Here is a 15,877-nt window from a genome sequence, read left to right on the forward strand (position 1 = left end):
CATCTGATTCTGATTTTAAAGCGATAGTCTCTTACCTTTCTGAGTTTGCAACCTGACTCACAGACTAGATCAGCAGAGGGATCACATAGACCCCCTGAGGGAGTCACAAGCCTCCACACTCACTACCTCTCTGTCCACAGCACAAGTTGTTTTCCACACACAGCTTCCATGTGGTCCCCACCTAGGCGTCCAGTGCAAGGCACCATCTCTTACCTTGATAGCTCCAACCACTGCTGTGGTCAGAGCCGAGTTGTAGTAGCTGCAAAGAACTGTGGAATACATCAGCAGAAACCTGAGGGCAGGAGAAAAACAGCGTGAGCGCCGGCCTTTTCCGGCTGTCGTGACGGTTCTAGAACCACCATCTAGACTTCCATCATTAGGGTGTTTTTTTCTCACAATAGGCTCAGGTGTGCATAAGCCAAACCTGATTAGGTGTCCTACATTTCCCTTTCCATGTGCTCACAAGTGAGGGGAAGAAAAGGGTTTCTTATCAACCTGTATCGATTCCACGTTTCATTCTGACATCTTCCTACAGCATACAGTATTTTGGTCATATTCCGCTCCCACTCAGTTATTTCCCTTCCTATTGTCGAGAGGCTTTTGCTTTTGTTGGGGGAAGTCTTTTGTCTTTGTTTTTGCTGATCCACTGAATTTTTTGTTGTTGTTGTTGTTGGTGGTGGTGGTGGTGGTGGTGGTGGTGGTGTTTGAGACAGAGCAGGTCTCGCTATGTAGCCCTGGCTGGCGTGGAACTCACTGGGTAGACAAGGCTGGCCTTAAATTCAGAGAGATCCTGCCTCTGTTTTCCAAGTTCTTGGATTAAGGGCATGCAACACCATGCCTGTCAAAACGTCATTTTGATAGAAGTGTTATTAGTTTTGTCAGGCCGCTCTAGAAAACACCTTGGCCTGCCTGCTGACTCAGTAGATGGAGACCCGAGATGCCATTACCCATCTGCCAGGAGTCCGGGCAGCCAGGACATTTACTCACCACTTCACTGAGCTAGAGGCCGGGATCTCTGGCTAACAAACTGCAGTTGCTGGTAAGGAACCCCAGTCCTTCCTAACCGAGACAGATAGAGAGGCTGCACTTCTCAATATGCCCACTAGATGTCCTCAGAGAAGGAGAATTCTGTTTCTTTTCTGTTTTTCAAGACAGGGTTTCTCTGTGTTGCTCACCAGGCTGGCCTTGGCCTTGAACTCACAGAGGTAGCACTTACTTCTGCCTCCTGAGTACTAGGATTGTGTCGAGTTGGGTAAAACTATCCAGTTTTAAAAACTATCCAGCACACATAGCAAATCACTTCACTTACTTTCTGCTTGTATTTATTCATCTACTTATTTCTGCGTTCAATACAACACAAGCCGGCACATACACGAGTGTAGTGCGCATGTTTAGACCATAAAAGCCAATTTATTTTTTTAAATCTTTATTTATTTATTATGTATACAGTGTTCTGTCTGCATGCCTGCCTGTAGGTCAGAAGAGGGTGCCAGATCTCATTACAGATGGTTGTGAGCCACCATATGGTTGCTGGGAATTGAACTCACGACCTCTGGAAGACTATCCAGTGCTCTTAACCTCTGAGCCATCTCTCCAGCCCCAAAAGCCAATTTACACACCTGCAGGTGGATGTAATGATGTTGTGTGGATCAATCTTGTCAGAACAGAACAGTGCTACCGGACATTTCTGTGAGGGAATTTCCGGAAAGGTTTAACTTTAATTGAAGGGAAGACCCACCCTGGATGTGAGCGGCACGATCCCTTACGCTTCAGTCCCGGACTGAATATAAAGGAGCAGGGCTGTCGTCAGTATCCATGTCTCTGCTTTACTACAGACACCATGTGACAGCCGCCTCGCTCTCCTGCCACCTCCCTTCTCTGCCAAGAGGGACGGCACTCCCCACAGCGAGTCACAGTAGGGAGAAGAGTGTCTCTACATCTTTGATTCCAGGCTCAATACCCATGGTCACAAGTAGGTCATAGAAACCAGAATCTCTCCTCCTCCTCTCCTTAGAGCAGGCTTATACTTCCATCTTTCTTCTCCTGTCTTGGAGCTGACCCTAAAGAAACTCTCTGACTTATCTGGGATCATAAGAACCCCATTTCTGCAGGGTGGTGTCCCACGCCTAGAAGAAAGGAAGCTCCAGACAGAGTGTGGGGAACACTTGCACAGAAAGGCTTTCCAGGCTTGGCTTGTCTGCCAACTGCACTTCCACACCACAGAACACATTTCAATCCTTCCCATGCCATGGCAGCCGAGGAAGACAAGGATGAACCTTGCACTCATCAGGTGAGTGCTGTACCCCACCTCCATGGTTGGCCCTCCCAAGTCTCTGCACTTTTGCCTCTATCCGCTCATTTGTATCCTTTAAACTATCCTTGATAACAAGCCTCAGGGTATCTGGTGGATTTTTTATGAGTTTTGAGAGCTGTTCTAGCAAATGGCTTGGACCCGAGGAGGTGTTAAAAGAACCCCAGTTTTAGCCAATGCTCTGGAAGTCCTGGACTTATGGTCTGGGAGACAACACAGTTGGTACAGTGCTCAAGGACCTGGGTCCTGTCTCTAAAACTGTGTAGGGGTGTGGGGGGAAGCTGGGCTTGGTAGTGTACTTATAACCCCAGCACTGGGAACTGGGTGGATCCCTAGGGCTTGATGCCAGCCAGTCTAGCTGAGTCCGTGACTTCCAGGCCAGTAAGAGACCCTGTCTCTAAAAGACAAGGTAGACAGCTTTGGAGAATGTACATCCTGGAACTTTTTTGACCTTTGTATTTGGGCACACACATGTGGTGGGGGGTGGGGTGGCACACACACGAAGGGGGGTGGCACACACACAGTGCAGAGCAGGTGGGGGAAGACAGAAAGAGAGAAAGGTGGGGAGGGGAGGAGGGAGAAAAAGAGGGGGGGAGAGAGAAAGAGAGAAATGTGCTGGACTCCAGTTGGTTCTGAGTGGGCCAGGATCTGGCACTACCTCTAGGTAGATCCGTCAGAACTGAACTGAACCAGAGGACACCAGCTGGGTATCCTCTGCAGAACAATTTCCACGCTTGTGAGGAGAAATCTCTAGGGCTTCCTAGGTTGCAGAAGTGACCTGTGTGGTGAGTGTATAGTAGGGAAAGCTAGGTTTGAATTTGGTTTTTCTACTGGGAACCTATGGGCATTATTCTCTGCAGTTCAAAGAATTTCAAATAATCCCGGCTCCTCCTGCTCTGGGAAGACCCTAAAATGTGCTAAAGATGCACACGGACACAGGCTGATCACAGTGGATCTTTCTGAAGATTTGATGTTCTGTTAAAGTCTGCCACATCGGGTCACGGGAGAGGTAGGAGGGAAGAGGGGAGGGAAGGAGAGGAGCGGAGAAAAAATGTGTAGCTCAATAGAAACAATAGTAGATAGACAGAGAGACAGACAGACAGATGATAGATAGATAGATAGATAGATAGATAGATAGATAGATAGATAAATAGATGATAGATAGATAGATAGATGAATAGATGAATAAAAAAAGATCTACCTCATCAGCCACGTGGTGGTGCCTCATGCCTTTAATCCCAGCACTCAGTAAGCAGAGGTAGGTGGGTCTCTGTGAGTTTGAGGCCAGCCTGATCTACAGAGCGAGTTCCAGGACAGCCAGGTTTACACAGAGAAACTCTGTCTCGAAAAACAAAATCAAAAGAAAAGAAAATAAACTGCCTTATCAAGAGACCATGCAGATACTTGCATCCTGTGTGAAAGCTATCCTCAGAACCCACCCTTCTGAGCTGCCTCTTTAGAAGTACAGGTTGAAAATTCAAAAAACAGAAGTATATGTGAGGGGAGGGGGCAGGGGAGCCAAAACAACTCTGGGCACTCTGAGTAGGGAAGTCTGATTCCTTTGTCTTTCTATCATAGAGCATATTGCTTCCTCGGGGAGATCAAAGGTCCTGCGACAGTTTAGAAATAGATTAGGATAATCCATTTGAACAACAGGAAACCGGTACCAGCCGCTAAAGGAATGAACTGGAACCTGTAATCTCTTGGCAGAGTGGCCTTTTTCAGGTTGAGGCTGCCAGCCTGTGGCTCAGCCTGCATTTCGCCTTGCATGCACTGATTATTTGAGCTCCCATAGTCCATCTCACCTTCTTGAAGCACTCCACAGCCTATGAGAAAACCCTTAACACACACTGAAGTTTCCAGAGGATTAGTGCAACCTCACCATAACTCAAAGGGAAATTAAACACCTACCTTTTCAACATTCTATTGGCTTTGTAACACGCTTATTCAAAATGTCGTAAAGTCCAGTGAGACAGATCAGCAGGTAAAGGCCCTTGCCTCCAAGCCTGACAACCTATGTTCAATCCATGGGATGGATATGTTGAAAGAAGAGAATGAACTCCACGTTCACACTATGGCAGCATGTGGGTATGCGCGCGCACACACACACACACACACTGAACAAATAAATGCTAAATTGTAAAGTAAAATTTTAATGTAATATTTTTTAATTATAAGTTCAATAAAGGTCTGGTGGTTGAGAAAAGGAAGTTTGGAATACAGACTTGAAAGTGGTGAAATTAACCAAGACGCTGGAGCTGGCTCTCTGGGTGCTGCCCTGGGATGCACCTGACACTAAACCTGAGGTGCCTACTGAGTGGACAGCCCAGTGGCCAGTGGTCCTGAACAGTGACTTTTGAGGTTCTGGAGAAGCAAAACAGCTGATCGTGACAACTTTTAACTAAGCATCCTCAAGGAAGCAGAAATTCAAAAATCTAATATGCCAAAGCTGGAGCTTTCTTCTAGCACAGTTTTGGAATTAAAACTTCAAAAGAGGGCAAAGTACATGAAAGAATAGAAAAACCATGACAATCTGGGGGGAAAGCAGACAGCCAAACTCAGCGATTTCAACAGGAGAGCTAATGCTAGCTGGGCATGGTGGTGTGATCCTGTGATCCCAGACTCAGGAGGCAGAGTCAGAAGAGTCAGAACACAAGCCTGGGATAACATGAGACCCTCTCCCAAAAAAAGGCCAAAACAAAACCAAGAAAGGGATATTAGCAACCACGAGAATGTTTCTTTTCTTTTTTGTTTTCTTCTCCCTCCTTCTAGGTCAGTCTGGCCATAAACTCTGAGAATCTCCGGCCTCCGCCTCTCAGGTGATGGCACTATAGGCACACCCACAGGGCACAGCTTAGCATTTCATACTGAGTCCTTTCTGTGTGTTTAGTAAGTCCCAAGTCTGCTTCATAATTAAATCTTTCAGTATGCATACCCTAGCCTCATGAAAAGACAAGGTTAAGCAGCTTATCCAGAGCTAGTAAATGACAAATCCAGAACTGAACCTCCATAGTGGGTATATGGACACACACACACACACACACCCACACACACACACACACAGTAATAATAATGATAAATTAAGAACTCCAACAGGGGGCTGGAGAGATGGCTCAGTGGTTAAGAAAATTGCCTGCTCTTCCAAAGGTACTGAGTTCAATTCCCAGCAACCACATGGTGGCTCACAACCATCTGTAATGAGATCTGGTGCCCTCTTCTGGCCTGCAGACATACACACAGACAGAATATTGTATACATAATAAATAAATAAATAAAAATAAACTATTCTTCCTTTAAAAAAAAAAAAGAACTCCAACAGGATAACTACTAAATCAAATAAAGTTAAAGAAAGAGTTAACGGAAGCTGGAGAGATGGCTCACTGGTTAAGAGCACTGGCTGCTCTTGTAGAGGACCTGGGTTCAGGTCTTACTACCCATGTGGGGACTCACAACACCTGTAACTCCAGTCCCAGGGTACCTAGCACTCTGTCCGACCTCCATTGATAGCTGTGACATTGAAATATTTGGACCAACAAGAATATAAAGTCTGTACTTCCAGCCCAGACACATTTTTTAAAAACATCTTCTACCCATGTGTGTGCAGTGAGGTTGGGTGCACTGTCCAGAGAAAGTCAAGAGAAACACAAGAAACAGGATTCTGGCAGAGCCATCAGACAGACAGGGGACATATTTAGATCTGGCTTGTCAAGAGATACTATTAACCAACTCTTCTGCTCATGTACAGATTCTTACCCCAAAAGACAGGAAAGAAGAAACTGAATGATAAATAAGACGTTCTTCCAGTGGCTGAATTCAGTAGCCTGGAATGAAAGATCCATGGTGAGATCAGCGACAGCTCGGCTCAAACCCAGCTGGCACAGTTTTACCACCGATGCAGTTGATGTCACACTTCTCTTAGGAAAGAGGCATGCAGTAAATGCTGATAACCATTTAAACAAGGGTTTATTATACTACTTTCCAAATTTTTGTATATGTTGGAAGTTTCCATTATAAAAAGATTTTATTTTTATTTACAAAGTGGTTCTCTGATTTCCTATATGTACCAGGCACGAGTGCTCTCTCTCTCTCTCTCTCTCTCTCTCTCTCTCTCTCACACACACACACACACACACACACACAAATAATAATAATAATAATAATAATAATAAATGTAACAAATTAAAAACTAGGATCTAGAAGCATTTATGTGTAAATGCTTTTTTAAAGCATTTAAAGTAAATAAATAAAAATTATTTACTCCTGACATCACAAACCCAGGGGCGGTTATTTAGTAATATTCCATAATATATAGATTCTCTACCAACCTACACTTTAATATATGTTAGTTTTATATTATTTCTTTAAGACTGAATCTATACTGGTGGCATTTAAAGAAACAGCACTTACAAAGCACTCTAGATTATGAAATCTTTTTCGTTTTGCACTTTTTGGGGTTTTTAACCAGAAGAAAGTCCATTTTTAAATCCCTCTCCATCAGTTACAACACATTATGTGTATTTTGGCCCTACTGTACAGAAGGCCAAAGGAGTCTCTTCCAAGGACCTGGTTTATTAACACAAGGGCTTTTGTCTCTGACTTTATTTCCCAGAAGCAGAATCAAAGCACAGTTAATAATCTACTAACTATATAAGTCCAAAGTCCAGGACTCACTTCCCAGAACAGTGAGTCACCAAAAACTTTGGCCTTTCCGTCTCTCACAGTCCTCCCTCTCCTTCTCCCTCCAATAAAGGGGACTAAAGACTTCACTCCACACTGTCCATCAGCTTTCCATGCATTTAACTCAAACTTTAGACCGATGTGCATGAATTCCCTCTTTATCATATTTGGTTCAAATTCTAAAACTGATTCATCCATGGCCCCAAGCGACCGGCTGAACAATCTTAGTACAGTGCAGTGAACATTACAACCGTTACGGAGTAAAAACAGGTCATCTCGTCTTTTAGATGTTCGTTACTAATTACAGTATATATCCTGCATCTCTGATCACCTCTTGTCATACAATACTTAAGGTGTACTCATATTTAATTTTAAGACTCCTATTACATGTGTTTGTGTGTGTGCTATGGGTGTAGGGCAGACACACAGCACATGGGTGGCAGACAGAGGATAATTTACCAGGGTCAGCTCTCTCTGTTGATAATGTGGGTCCTGGGATGACTCAGGGCATCAGGCTTGGCAACAACTGCCGTCACCTGCTAAGCTATCTCACCAACCCAAAAGAGTTGTGTTTTAGACATTATGGCTTTAGCATTTTACCATTTTAGAGAGAATCTCTCAATTCCCCCTTCCCTCTGTAGCACTGAAGAACAAACCCACAGCCTTGTGCATGCTAGCCAGTGACTACCATTGAGTTGTATCTCCAGCTCTAGATATTGTTCTTATGACTTTAAATATATTTTCTGATTATGATTTTCATCTTAATAAGAATTCTACAAAGTTCTTTGGTACACCTGCAATTTCAATGTCTGGCAATTGCTCAGTTCAAAGAGTTCTGTCTAAGTCTCCAGAATCTGAAATGGAAGAGGCCAGATGGGGGAAAAAAAATGGGTATTCTAGCACCACACCAGCAGACGATCGTCTCCTAGACTATAAAGACTTAATAAACTACAGATAGAGTGAAAACACAATAACGTCAAAGATGCCTTGAGTACACTCACCCTAGCAGACGTCATAGCCCAGCCTTGCCTACCTTAACCATGTTCTTCACATGGGCCATACATACTCACCTGCTGAAAGTCTCCAGTAGAGACGCTAATAATGACGGTCGGGATGATCATGAAACAGGCATTGTAGAAAAGCACTCCGTATTTACCCAGCTCCTATAAGGATAAGAAAACTGCATTCAACTTTAGGGATACAAAGTATCATATCCCCGGGGCCAATTTGTCTATTTATGCACAGTTAGAATGTGTATTGGACTGGCTCTGTGCTGTGAGACGTTTGGCCAATGTCTTGTAAAATGTAACATTTTACTGTGTTGTAACTTCAGAATAAACATTCTTTCCACACCAACTACATATGTAACGGGTGGAAACAGAACGCCTCTGATGTTCTACTCATCTCTAACACTCCGCTCTTAAGTCCGTTATTCAAAATAGGAAATCTGAAATGAGATAATGGAAATTTAAAATGCTAACCAACTCCTTTCCAACATCTGCTCCATCCATTAAAGAATGGCAGTCTTCCGTGTTTGCTTCCACTAAAGTGGCCACCCACTTCTCTGCCAAAAACAGAGTGACATATTGCATTTTCAGGAAGGCAAAGAACCCATCGTTGTAAAACTGTCACCATTCAAGGGAACAAATGGGCATACAGATTTTAAAAATAGCTCAGAGAAAAGCACCCATCAGTCAGAGAGAACTCCCTCACAAAGCACAAAGAGCTCAGAACAAAGACCCATATGCCCGACCCACCCCAGACCGCTTCCGGTCACAGCTGGGGCTTGGTGAGAGCTGGGGGCGGCACAACAGGCAGCCCCTACAGCTTGCAATCAGAAGAGGTGACTGACATTGGAGGACATGACAAATGACCATCCAGCCATCTCACTTCTTGATGAGGAAACAGGTTTGGAGAAATGAAGGTTTAAAAGTGGAATGGCCTGATATCATGGCACCAGACCCCTCTTCTGAATTTGTCATGGTCATTAGTGATGCTGTTTTAAAAAATGAATTTTATTTTCCAAATATATATATATGTGTGTGTGTGTGTGTGTGTGTGTGTGTGTGTGTGTGTGTATGTATATGTATGTATGTATATGTGTACGTACGTGTGTGTCTGTAAATATGCATGTACATATGTGTGCATGTATATGTGTGTATTGTGTGTGCATGTTAACATGTGTGTACATGTGTGTATGTGTGTACGTGTATGATTGTGCGTGAACACGTATGTGCATGCATGTGTGTATTGTGTACGCGTGTATGTGCATATTTACATGTATGTATGTGTGTATATATTCTGGTTGTATATGTAAACTAGTAACATCTTTTTCTCCTTATTTAATTTTCAGCCAAACTTTTACAGTACCAAGACTAACGAGGTTAATAATAACACACAAGATAAATAAGGAGAAATTAGTAGTTTCTAGATCACAGGGTGTGCATCAAGTTGCATGCCAACTGAACATGTTCATTTTCATTTTTCATGTCATTTCAGGAGCCAGATGGCACAGGCAAAAAGCTGCAGGAGGGAAGTCTGGTACCTTCGGGTCCATTTTCTGTTTGGTATAAACTCCATTTGCTGCTGTGAAGATATCATTCAAGAACACAAAAATGTAGCCTTCCAAGTTGAATGCAAGATCAGAGCTGGCAGGGAGAACAGGAAGGGGAGGCCGTTATAAGACACTCTCACCATGGCCTCAGAGCCTGCCTGCTTGCCCTTTGTCTGGATAGATCTGTGTGCGGGGCTGGTACCATCTTTTCTGGGGAAACTACCACCCCCACACACATACGCACACTATTAGTGCATTATTAATGCCTCTGACTCCTCCCAGGTGAGAAAGAATGAGACAACTCATCAGGTGACCTCCATGTAATTACACTTCGCTCAGGATCAGGGACCTGAACTGTCTTAACTGCAAAATCCTTTATTTGCTAACTGACAGGTTGGTACAATAACTAGTGAGCCGTGACTGTCCTGAGGGCACGCTCTGCCCACCCACCAGTATCCCTGCTTATTATAAGCATGGCCATCCCCAGGATACAGCCCATGTCAGACAGCTGGGGAATGACACCTCCATCTGGAGCCCAGACAGTGCCTTGTCTGTCAAAAGGTGACGCAAGGGCCTATGTGACTGCACAAGCCTTCCAAGGCTCCTTTCTTCCAGGGCTTTGAAGCACCTCAGCAATTCCCACCTAAATAAATAGCATCAACATAAAAACATGAGGGGATATGACCTACGGATGAGGCAGACAACTATAACTATAACTATAACGTGTGTGTGTGTGTGGTGTGTGTGGTGTGTGTGTATGTGTGTGTGTGTGTGTGTGTGTGTGTGTGTGTGTGTGATGTGATTCACCCACCTGCACTTCCTTCCTGCCCCAGACCCAGGTCATAATTCATGCTCTAAACTTTCAGAAGTCAAGCCTTTCACATACCCTCTTAGGATGAGTACTTGGAGCTTATGAATTTAGTTAACTCGCTTGCTGGTTAACAAGATTTCACTACATTTGCCCAGGAGGGTCTGCATCTCAGACAATACCCCTTTGTGGTAGATAATACCACAGGCAAGTAACATTGCTTCTCATGGTTGTGAACTGCTAATTGAATGGACAAGTAAAAAAAGAACACAAATCGTGTTACTATTTTTCATGCACAGGAATTCACAGAAAAAATGAAACTCAAAGCAGTTGGATACTGAGATTTATGTAACATTTTAACAAAGGACAAAAGGGTTTCAATGTCCAGAGCCAAACTGTGATTTAGCAGGAAACACACAAGGAAGCAGAGGCAGGGAGAGGTTATTTTAGAGTTGAATTGTGCAGACTTAATCTCAGTGTCAACTGTCTGTGTCCATCAGTAGAAGTGGCTGCTCTTGCTGGTCATTTCCACAGAGAGAGGCTCTACCCAGCTGTCAGGGACAAAGGACAGCAAAACCTCCTTGCATCTCTTGGTTCTCAATTACCTCTAACTTCAGAACAACCCTGATGCTAAAGCAGCATGTTTTGGCAAATCAATCTATGTCACTTTGGCAGCTTCCTGTTCATAAATGCTTCCTGTAGGAATTGCTGGAGGGAGCTGAGTCTATGCTGGTTCTGTGGGCTAAATTCGCAAAAGATTCCTTTGAGCAACAGAACTATTAAATCCATCTTGTCTATAGGCTTTTCTTTGGGGGTTGGACAAGTAGTTCTATTGGCAAAGCATCTGTCAAACAAACACAAAGACCCTAATTCAACCTCAGAATCCACATTAAAAACCCTGTTGATTGTACTCTTATTGCTGAGAAGGGGAGACAAGTGGATCCCTAGGACTTGCCGGCCAGCCAAACTAAATGAATCAGCAAATTCCAAGTCAGTGAGGAAATCTGTCTCAAGAAATGAAATGGACAACTCCTGAGAAACAATGTTGACCTCTGGGCTGCACACACACACAAGTGAACATACACACACCTATATACATGTGAATACATCACAGACATATAAAAAACTTTAATGAAACAACTAAATTCTAATTTTGAATGAACAAGAAAAGCCAGGCTTCTAGAGGTATGAGGAAAAGGCACTTGCTGGGAGAGCTTTGAATTGCAGAGTCCTGTCTCCTCTAGAGGCCAAGAATGCCCAGTAGTGGCATGTGTACTCCCTGAAGCATAGCCTGCCCCACTCTTACCCATCCTTACTGAACCAGTAATGAGAACAAAGTGTATGAGGAATGCAAACGTCTACAAAATAAAGCATATTCAGGGTCAGCCCGTGCGGCTGTCATTTGGTCCATTTCTAGATATTGTTTTTCAACATTTCCAGCCATGTGGCTTCCCTGGGTGAATGAGATACAAGAAAGGGAATAGACGTCACTTTTTGGCAAAAGTTTTATGAGCCATTGCAGAAATCCCCATAACCCCCTTTCCTTCCTAGATCACCGAGGAAGCCTGAGGTAGGGACCTCATGGCTGGGTCCCTGGGTTCGGTAAACAGAACCCACTCATAAGCACTGACTGCTGTGGGCTTTCTGTCAAGGAAGTGTAGAGTTTAGGAACAGTGAACTGTTGGGCCTGCTTATTACAGCAGGTGAACCTAGCTTATCCCAACTACATCTGAGGGACTATTGGCACAGGGGTTGACTAACTTCAGTAGACAGGAAGTTGTGTCTGGAAAGGATTGACCAACAGGCACCAAAAACAGAACACATGGAACAATAGTTGGGTCGGCTCGGTGACCTGAAACAGGATGTAAGATAGTTGTGGTGGTTGGCTGATGGTTACGACATGACGATCCTGGTAATGGTCAACCCCAGACAGGACAGCTACGGTCCCCCAAGCAGGATATAATGACAACGGGTGATAGCAGGCAAGCTGGCTTGGTCAAGTAGAAGCTATTTCAGGAACTTCCTCACCAAGAAGCATGCAGAGTGCTGGTACCCTCTCCCCCAGTAAATTTTCACCTTTGAGGGTGAAAAACTCCACGCATACTCTTGCAACTTTCTGTACTAAAATTTTTATATGAGTATTTTGCTTGCATGTATGTATGTGTACCATGTGTATAGCTGGTACCCAAAGAAGTGAGGGCATCGGATTCCCTGGAACTGGAGTTATGGATAGTTGTGCGCCACCATGTAGGTGCTGGGAACTGAACCTGGATCTGCTTGGCCACAGGGCTCTTTCTCTACTTTTGCATCTTATACATCTACTTGTAACAGACTGAATTCCGGATAAATTGGGCTTCTGAGAAAAGCATGCCCCTTCTTGGAATGGCTCACCCTGGGGTAGACACAAGGGAAGTACAGGGAGAAGCCATCGGTCTGCTAGGAGGAGTATAGCCTGACTTCTCATTTGCTCTAATTGAACTGTTAAGTACTTGATCTGCCACTGCATCCTATGTAATTCTCTTTCTGGAGCACAAAAACAGGCAAAGCTGGTGTGGGGGGCAGAGGAAACTTCACTAGGAGGGTAGAAGTTGGTGTCGCAGGTGTCCTGAGGCTCAGCGCCCTGAATGTCACTCCTCAGGAAGGCATCTATCTGGTGAGTGCTTGAGGAAGGAAAGTCAGGATTGTTACTCCAAGCTGGTTCTTGGGTAAAAGTAAGATGATTTTAGAAACAATTATCAATGTGTTCAAAATAAGCTGGACTCATTCAGGTTCTACACTGGTCACTCCTCACCGAAGACTTAGCAATGCATGTGCACACAAGTGTGTGCTGGCATACATGCACGTATGAACACTGGTATGTGTGGAGGCCAGAGACTGATGTCCCTCACGTGTCTTCCTTGGTCACTTTCCAACTCAGTTTTTGAAACAGGGTCCCTTCATTGAACCTTATACTCGCCATTTTGGATACACTAGCTGGCCAAGTGAGTCTCAGAGACTGCCTGACTGTACAGGTCAGTACTGGGATACAGGCGTGTGCTACCACTCCTGGATTCTTCTTCTTCTTTTTTTTTTTAACATGGTGTGGGATTACACACCTAGAAGGACAAACAGAGCCCTTTCCTCCTCCTGCTCTGTCTCTACATATTAATGACAAATGATGAATTAGGTCAGGTAGAAAATCTGAACTAGTTAGCATTGATCTGTTCTGGAACATATCAGCACGTAATGACCACAGTCTATCAGTCATCATAGAACAATAAAAAAATCAATAACTGTGTTTATAAACCTGTTGGCTTGTTTGAGGTGTGTGTGTGTGTGTGTGTGTGTGTGTGTGTGTGTGTGTTGGGCACTGTGGAATGAACATGGGCCCTAGTGCACACTAAGTACACATTCTACCACTGAGTTACACCTCAAGCCCAAATCTATTATTTTAAACCAAATGTTTAAGAACACTTCAAATAAAACTTTCAAGGGCATTCAATGACAGAAGTAAGTTACCCTTTGTCAAGTGTAGCTGTGTTAATACCCAGCGATACTTAATTATAACAGGACATTGTCATTGATAGAATTTACACTCAAGACCCACACAAATGAGTTACAAAGGAAAAAAGTCACCAAAAAAGTCTCATAATAGTTTAAGCTGTACTGGGCCATACCCACAGTCAGACATGCCTGCACGTGTTCTCAGAAGCATTTCCAGACAATGTGGGACCCACTTTCTGATGCTCACAGGGACACATGGGGATGCCACTAACTCAACAGATTTGTCTCTTAGCTGCCCAACCAGCTGCAGTCAGATGGAAAAGGAAATTCTCTCGGACAGGGCTGCCTATGGTCAAAGACACAGAGAAACCACTGAGTGGCAGGGAATGCCAAGTCTCACCCAGCTGCTATGAAAGCCCCAAGCACAATAGCCAAAACGCTGAGGACGATGTTCAAGGAATACTGTTTCCTGTGGTCAAGAAAGAAGAAAGGGGGTGGGGAGAAAAAAGTTAAAATACGGATTTTATCTTTAAAAAAAAAAAACTGAAAACAAACAAACGAACAAAAACCAACCTGAAAACAAACTTAGTAACTTCATGACTAAAACCTAACTTCTAAATCTTCATACAGAGAAGCTGCTGGAAGTGTAAGTCAGGTCAGATTTACTTATTTCTTAAGCTGTTCCCTTAACCTAACCATGCAGCGGTTTTTCTATTCTCCCTGGAGGATGCTGGGGTGAAACAAAGAAGAGGGGCTGCTGTGCATCTAGTTTGCAGGAGCATCTACGGCACATTCAAAGATTAAGTCCACAGCAAGGCTCACAACATTGCAACTTAAACTAAATTTCACTGCCATACAATCTTTACTGCAAAATCAAAGTTTGTGTTTTCACGGGTCAGCCTGGGTAGCCTCATGAGAAAGATCTAAATCAACATTTGTGAAGTTTAATTTATTCTGACCTCATGTCATGGAGCATCAGAACCCTGTCCTCTTCTTCCCCTGCCTGTCTTCCCTGTCTGTGTCTTTGTCACCATTCGCCCCTTCCAGTTCAGCACACAGCTTCATATCTGTTTAAGCGTGGTTGCTAATTCTGTTATAATTTTCTACTACAAGCATGCTATTAGTCTGCTGCAAAAATAAACATTTAAAAAGCCCTCATTAATATTTTAGGGAATTGTGGAAACAGTTGACTCCTTTTAAATGAACAAATAACAGTTCCTTAAGCTGCTGCAAGCAGTGATTCTAATCAGTTACTCAGAAAGAAGACCTCAAGGTGAAAATCTGTTGGGTAAAAATAACACAGAGGGACTGGGGAGACGGCTCAGTGGGTAAAGTCTTGTCAAGCAAACATCAAGCCTGATGATCTGAGTTCAAAAGTCTGGGACTCGTGAAAATCTAGGCAGAATAGCACAAGCCTAAGTGGCAGAGACAGGCAGATCCAGGAGCTAGTCAGTAGGTGAACTCCAGGGCCAATCAGAGACCCTGTCTCAAACAAGAGCAGAGAGCAATAGAGAAAAATACAGGTCGGGGTTGGAGAGATGGCTCAGTGGTTAAGAGCACTGACTGCTCTTCCAAAGGTCCTGAGTTCAGTTCCCAGCAACCCCATGGTGGCTCACAACCATCGGTAATGAGATCTGGTGCCTTCTTCTGGCCTGCAGAAGGACACAATACTGTATACACAGTAAATAAATAAATCTTTAAAAAGAAAAAGAAAAATACAGGATATCAACCCATGTCTTCCACATGCACACACATAGCCTCGCACACCCACACGACATATATGTGAATATACTACCCACTCACACAAATAAACACAGTATGTCGGAAATATAATGAAGGAAAAGCAGACTCACCCGAGAATGACAGCTTCCAGCAGTAAAGTCAGTGGAATTGTGAATTTCCTGAGCACAGTGAACATTGGCAAGCTGTCAGAAAAGATCCAACCTTAACGTCAGGCACATAGTGTCAGCTGCTGTTTTTGTTTTAAACAGGGTAAACGTTTTTAATTAAGGTCATTTTCCAAATTAAATATAATGAGTTAACA

General features: G+C 43.7%; 1 protein-coding gene across 4 annotated transcripts in view; it reads right to left on the reverse strand.

Moving 5' to 3' along the window:
• Slc35d2 (solute carrier family 35 member D2) overlaps nt 1-15,877 on the reverse strand; it is a 35,349-nt gene that overhangs the window by 1,805 nt on the left and 17,667 nt on the right. For 2 of the 4 annotated variants that reach the window (XM_048447607.3, XM_085699652.2), the window contains 6 exons: nt 15,687-15,758; nt 14,234-14,302; nt 9,534-9,636; nt 8,059-8,151; nt 6,065-6,132; nt 214-292 (listed from right to left, as the gene is read on the reverse strand). In XM_048447607.3, the coding sequence (XP_048303564.1) occupies nt 214-292; nt 6,065-6,132; nt 8,059-8,151; nt 9,534-9,636; nt 14,234-14,302; nt 15,687-15,758 (484 nt within the window). Of the gene's footprint in view, nt 1-213; nt 293-3,512; nt 3,650-6,064; nt 6,133-8,058; nt 8,152-9,533; nt 9,637-14,233; nt 14,303-15,686; nt 15,759-15,877 lie in introns of all 4 variants that reach the window. The other 2 variants (XR_015734918.1, XM_087896659.1) reach the window with 2 other exon arrangements.

The sequence above is a fragment of the Myodes glareolus genome, chromosome 14 (genome assembly GCF_982192425.1).
Source record: "Myodes glareolus chromosome 14, mMyoGla1.1, whole genome shotgun sequence".
Classification (NCBI taxonomy): domain Eukaryota; kingdom Metazoa; phylum Chordata; class Mammalia; order Rodentia; family Cricetidae; genus Myodes; species Myodes glareolus.